At 41.0% G+C, this 6,619-nt stretch overlaps 1 protein-coding gene across 1 annotated transcript in view; it reads right to left on the minus strand.

Moving 5' to 3' along the window:
* ILDR2 (immunoglobulin like domain containing receptor 2) overlaps positions 1 to 6,619 on the minus strand; it is a 65,884-nt gene that overhangs the window by 47,836 nt on the left and 11,429 nt on the right. The window contains exon 2 of the mRNA XM_008051456.2: positions 414 to 746. Coding sequence (XP_008049647.1) covers positions 414 to 746 — 333 coding nt within the window. The remainder of the gene's footprint in view (positions 1 to 413; positions 747 to 6,619) is intronic.

The raw sequence follows: 6,619 nt of genomic DNA on the forward strand, positions 1-6,619 counted from the left end.
CTTGAAGGCATACATCTCTTCTCTATGCAGAGAAATTTCTTAGGAAAATCTGTTTTCCATGTTTAGGAAGACCCAAAAGGCTGATGTTAAGGTGGAGGATCTTTGGAGAAGGTTTTTCCCTAGAACTCATTTCAATTCAGTTCTAAAAACAAGCTTCTGAGACTGGATGTTGTGCTCTGGAAAGACTGTTTCCAAAGCTCCTCTCGGTGTCTTCTCTGGATACTATATGACCCTTTTTCTCCTTTCCATGAAAGCAATTTGCTAGGTCATTTGATGTTCCCATCTCCCATAAAATCAAAGTTTTGAGGGTCTGAAAGGGTGAGAGGCTGACATTCCCTTACAGACATAAGCGAAGGGAAACATGGAACTAACTTCCCTCCCATTTCCCAGATTCAAAGCAGGGGTATTATTACCATGAACAATGGTGATCTCTCTGCCCCTGTAGAAATCTCCCAGGGTGACGGCTGAGCCTTGTTTTGAAGCTACCACTCGAACAGTCCTTCTGCTGTCTAAGCAATCCAAGTAGGGGTCCCACTCCAGGTTTCTCTTGCTAAGAGACTGGGCCCGGGTAGAGGCCATACCCAAGGACTCCCCCATGCGATCCTGGCAATAGGACTTGAACTTCCACTGCACAACTGCAGGCTGATGAGAGGACGTGGAGAAGTGGCAGCGAAGCACAGTGGGCTGGAAGAGCATGGCCACCTTCTTCTTGTCAGGCACTGTGACCTGAAGTCCTTCGACCAAGGCTGCAAAACAGAATGAACAAATCCAAATGGTGTCCATATCCCAGACCTCTCCTTCCACCCGACCGTTATGCCTTTCCACCTCACTTAACATGTGTCCCCCACCCTGTGTTCAACATTACATTTAATTACATCAATATCCATGTGTTGGCCTTGTCCAGAGACATACCCTCACTCCCTGCATCCAGTCAATCACTGTGTCATGTCAGCTTGGTCTCTTAACAATTTTAACAGTCCTTTCCTCCCTTTGCACCCCACTATCTTTGCTTTTGTTTAGACTGTCTTCATTTCTTACTTATAATAATATTACAATAAACTCTTGTTTGTTCTCCCTGCCTTTGGTCTATCAACATCCAGTACATTCTCCTTGCTGTGCATCAGGCGGTCTTTCTAAATCTGACTCTCTTTCTTAAAACCCTCTGCCCATCCTCCATGGCCTTCGGGATAAAACCCAAAGTCCTTGGCAAGGCATCAAAGACACTCCATTATCTAGTTCCTCTTGCCTCCTCAGCCTCCCCTCTCACCTCCTGAAGCACCTCTACTTGAGCACCAAGCTCCAAGAATATAGAATACCTAACAGTTTCCCCCAAGTGGGACGTGCTGTTTCCGACCTCTAGGTCTTTGTGTAGAATGTTCCCTGTTTCTGGAATTCTTTTTCCTCACCTCTTTCCTTGGGTTGGGGGATCTCTTTTGCATATATATGCAAATATATATTTATATATAAATATATATTACATACGTGTATATATATATATAAATATATATTATATATTTTTTTTTAGTCGGTTTTCTTTTTCTGTCGCCCAGGCTGGAGAGTGCAGTTACATGATCATATGTCTCACCTCAGCCTCTGCGGGGGTCCGTCTCTCAAGGGTTGTGAGATGTCTTGAAGGAGAGACGGATAGGCGAAGGACGAAGATAATAGACTCGGACACTTGTTTTTTGAACAGATGACAATTTAATGTTAGTTAATACAGAGCTTTTATACCATTTGTAAAGGGGCAAGACAAAGAAAATTTTTTCATGTACATATCTTTTAAAAGTTATTATCTAGTGGTCTTAGTAGCAAATAAATCAAGATTCCCATAAACATTCAGACAACAAGTCTTATTTATAAAGTCAATAATGATATTTTTAGTCTAATGTCCCGAATTATAGTCCTTGAAATGTCTTAAGAAAGTTTTTAAGTGTTTATTTCTTTATGTGTCAGGAATTTTTTCATCTTAGGCTTTTATGTCTTTTAGAGTCTCGTGATCGTCTCTCTTGTCTAGATGTCTTCGTTACTTTTCTTTTATCTTGCAGTGTTCGTTTTTAAAGAGAACTCAAAAGAAGCTTTTAGTAATGTTTTCCAGGTCCCTCAAGGTTGTTGTCTGTTTTAGCTGATTTGTCATAAAAGTGTCTGATTATTGTATTATGAGTTTAGTGAAAACTCACTCTATAAATGTTAACTTAGAGTTTTAATTATTGAATTAAGTAAAAATCTTAATATTAATTTTTATTTTAAGTCAGTGAAAACAGTGTTATAAATCATCTGTATAACTTAGATAAATGTTAGAACTTATAATGAATTTATAATGAACTTATTATAAACTTGTGCTTTTAAAAAATCTTATGTCTAAACACTAAACTGTATAATTTTAAATTAAATAAGGAGTGAATATATTTATATTATTTATTATTTAAGCAATATTTAGTAACTTATAACCAAGTGAAAGAAAGCATTTTTGATGGGTTTTAGAGTTTAACTCTTGCATATGTTAGAAAAGGCCAAACAGCATAGTGGGAAAATGGGAAAATAAACCATGACATTTTTAGGTTAGCTGTGAGTATTTTATATAAACATGTCATTTTTTTTTTCACGACTGTATAGAATTTTTTGGCAGTACCAAACAGCAAAGGTGGAAGACAGAAGGGCCTCAGCTTCCCGGGCTCGCCCTGCGGCCTGGGGTCTTCGGCCCACCAGGACCCTGTCAATCAGGTGGGCCTCCAAAGCTCGCTCCCAACAAGCCTCAGCCTTCTGGCCTTAGGTGATCCTTCCATCTCAGCCTCCCGAGTAGCTGGGACTACAGGCATTCACCACCATACCTGGCTAATGTTTTGATATATTTTTTGTAGAGATGAGGTCTTGCTATATTTCCCAGGCTTGTCTTGAATTCCTGGACTCAAGTGATCCTCCCACCTCAGCCTCTCATAGTACTGGAATTACAGGCAAGAGCCACCATATCCGAACTCTCTTTTGCATCTTTCAAAACCCAGTTCAAGGACTTCTTGTAAAGTCTTCTCTGACCAATCAGTCCTTCACTTCCTCTTTTGTGTCATCAGTATACTCAGTATTCTCTTCTAGACATTTGTTGTGACAGTTTTGCAAGTATTTATTTTCATCCTGTCACCTCTATCAGACTTTTCAGGTAAGGAAGGTATCTTATCTTGCTGTCCTAGCTTGGAAGCCCATAGGTACTCAACAAATATTTGATAAATAATGACAATGAAGCCAGGAAGTGTGACTTCATGAGAAAGTGACTTCCCTTCCAGCTAGTGACCCAGCAAAGGACAGAGATGAAGGGGGAAAACGTCTTTGAGAGAAATAGAGGATTTCAGATCAAAAGCGGTAGACTAAGTTCAAAAGCTTTGAAGGGTAATCAAAAGAAAGAAAAAAAGGCAAAAAAGCAGATGCGAAGTCTAAGTGGTAAAAAGATCCAACCTGAGGCTTGGTGACCAAGAAAGAGGGAAATTCCAGTACGTAAGAGACCAGGGGAGTGTTTGAGAGGCAAAGGGACTATATGAACTCAATGGCAAGATCTAGAAATTCCAAGCAAAGGGAATATAACTTCCTCTGCTGAATGAGATAGTCAATAGTTTCCAGTTCAATGTGAGGTTAGAAGCAGAAACAGAATTACCATGAAAGACAGAAGAAAGGAATATGAAGATATGGTAAAGAGATTCTGAATTGAATCCAAGAGCCTGCCAAGTCAACTTCAGGTAGCTTGCAGCAAAGACATGCAAGAAGGGACTACTTTCCATGGGGTGCTGTTGTTTATGAGTGCCAATGTTCGCAATGCCATCCTGCAAAGAAAACTCAGTCCCAAAGCTCAAGAATACACTGATTTACGAATATGCCTCTTTACTGAAGCACCCTTTACAAGGGCAAGATACCATATTGGTACTCACATCTTCTGATATCCAGACCATTGCCTTTCTTCAATGAAAAACACAATGAAAACTAGGTCCTAAATCCTAGTAGGAGAAGAGGGCGTCTGCATTCTGTGGAATTTGCTAGCAAATACAGCAGAATATTTGAGATTTGGACCTAACATGTGCTCAATAGCTACCTATGGAATAGATGGAATAGATGAAGAAATGGATGGCCAAGTGAATGACTGTTAATCTGGGAATTTTGAGGACTTTGCAAAGGAAACTGGTTAAATAAGTCATAGATAGCATGGTGTAATAAAATAGTGTTGGCACCAAATAGGCATGACTTTAAATCTCATCTGACCAGATACTAGTGTGGAGGCCTTAATGAAGTTTCTTAAACAATCTGAGACTCATTTTTCTCGCCCCTAAATGAACATCACCATGCTTACTCACAGAGTCATTAACAAACGTTACGTCATTGGGCATCTGCAGAGAGGAGACTCTACAGAACAGCACTGTGTCAGGTTGGGCAGATCTCCAACATGAATCTTCCCTCACCTGTCCATCCCCTCCCCTCACCTCCCATTCTGAAGCTCAGTGACTGTTCACCACCACCAGGCTTGAATCCATATAGATTATGCAGATCAGCCCCATCAAAAGGCAAACATTTCCATCTGGAAGCTCACTGAAGAACCTCAGTGCCCACGCTTCCCTTTGTCACCCCCAAATGTTGATGTGACTAATTCCATTCTCCCTGACTCACACAGCTGGATCAGAAAAATCCATTTCTTAACAGTTCCTCCTTAAATTCTATTGCATTAGTTTTTTAATCTTGTAATTCTTCTTCAAATCCTTATTCACACCCCAATTTTTCAGGTGATAAAAATGGGACAGAGAGAGGTGAAATGACTTCAATTAGCAGTGGTTGAGGTTGAATGGCCAGTCACAAGCATTGTTCTCAGGACACCACTGTGCACTTGACCACATCCCCTTTCTGCTCTATTCCCATTCTGGCTCTACTTGAGAAATCACATTCCCTAGCATTTCTAGGAATAAATAAAACAAGCAAAGGAGACAGGGGCCACACAAAAGTATTGTGAGATTTATTTATTTATTTTTTGAGAGCGAGAGTTAAGTTTGGGGTTTTGGTCACTAGCTGATTACTAAGCATAACCTCCTTCCCAGCTGTCCTCTGTTAGTGAGATTAGCCACTTGAACAAGCCATTGGACTCTTAATCAATTATTAACAGAGGTTAGTCAATTCTTAGCTTCTTCCATGACATACACATAAGCTCATGCTCCAAAGAATAAGTAATACATTTGCAGAAACATCCTTTTTTTATAGCATGATAGTTAAATTAGGATTTTGGAGTCAGTCCTAAATTAGAATCTAGGCTCTCCCACTTCCTAGCTACGTGGCCTCAGGCAAATTCGTCAACTCTTAAGAGTTTCCATTTCCTCACTAGTAAAATGAGAAAAAGAATAACTACCTTATGGAGTTGTTTGAGGGTTAAATGAGATTTTATCGTAAGTACTTAGAATAATTCCTGCTATCTAGTAAGCAGCGAATAAACGTAGTTGTGAGCGGGCACAGTGGTTCACACCTATAATTCTGGCACTTTAGGAGGCTGAGGTAGGAGGATTGTTTGAGCCCAGGAGTTTGAGACCAGCCTAGGCAACATAGTGAGACCTCGCCACTAACAAAAAATAAAAAAATTAGCCAGGTGGGTGGCATGCGCCTGTAATTCAGGTACTTGCAAGGTTGAAGCTGGAGATTTGCTTGTACCCAGGAGTTTGAGGCTGTGGTGAACCATGATCATGCCACTACACTCTAGCCTGGGTGACAGAGTGAGACCCTGACTCAATAAATAAATAGATAAATAAATAAACAAATAATAAATGTAGTTGCTACTGTTGTTGCTGTAATAGTCAAGAGTAGTCTGTTGACTTCTGTGAAGCTACAAACTTAGAGCTACGCAGCAGATATCAAAGTGTGAGATGCTTAGTATACACAGGGCAGAAGCTGCACAAGAATGTTAGAATATGTCATTAGGAATTGAACATGGCATATCACCTACGCACCTCCCAGACATCAGAAGTGGAGAGTCATCTTATGTGTGTGCCCATGCATGGACATGGATACATATGCAGGTACAACAGGAACTCTGGGACTCTAAGCTAAGGAGAGATATGGATAGCTGCAGAGGACAGGACTGGGAATTCCCAGTAAATGTCAGTCTATGGGAACTCTGAGGACGCAAGAGTGAAGAGGGAGAAGTAAAGGTTAAAACGGCAATCCCTGATCTGGTCTGTAGATCTCAAACTGTAAGGTGAATTCCACCCATTCCTAAATTGTTCTGACCAAGTTTATCAGAAATCCCATTCCCAGTGGACAGCAGGTCTAGAATTTCTTTTCTAGCCCTGACCCTGGATCCCAGGGGAGCACCTTGGTTTCCTGTCCCACTGAGTGGTATCTCCTTCTCTCAACCTTATATAGAGACAGCTTTTCCATCTCAGTGTCCTGATTTACCATTCAGTTCTCCACTGAGACTGAAGCCCTGCCCTGACACCAGCCCCTTCCCCTGAGGTTAGGTATTATTTCCTATACCCTTCACGCTAATCCAGATCTGAAACTACGATGCTGCTATACACCCAACTTCAAAAAATACCATGCCGGGCTCAGTGGCTCAGCCTGTAATCCCGCGCTTTGGGAGGCTGAGGTGAGTGGATTGCCTGAGCCC

The sequence above is a fragment of the Carlito syrichta genome, unplaced genomic scaffold, assembly GCF_000164805.1.
Source record: "Carlito syrichta isolate Samal-C Ts95f unplaced genomic scaffold, Tarsius_syrichta-2.0.1 Scaffold173424, whole genome shotgun sequence".
Classification (NCBI taxonomy): domain Eukaryota; kingdom Metazoa; phylum Chordata; class Mammalia; order Primates; family Tarsiidae; genus Carlito; species Carlito syrichta.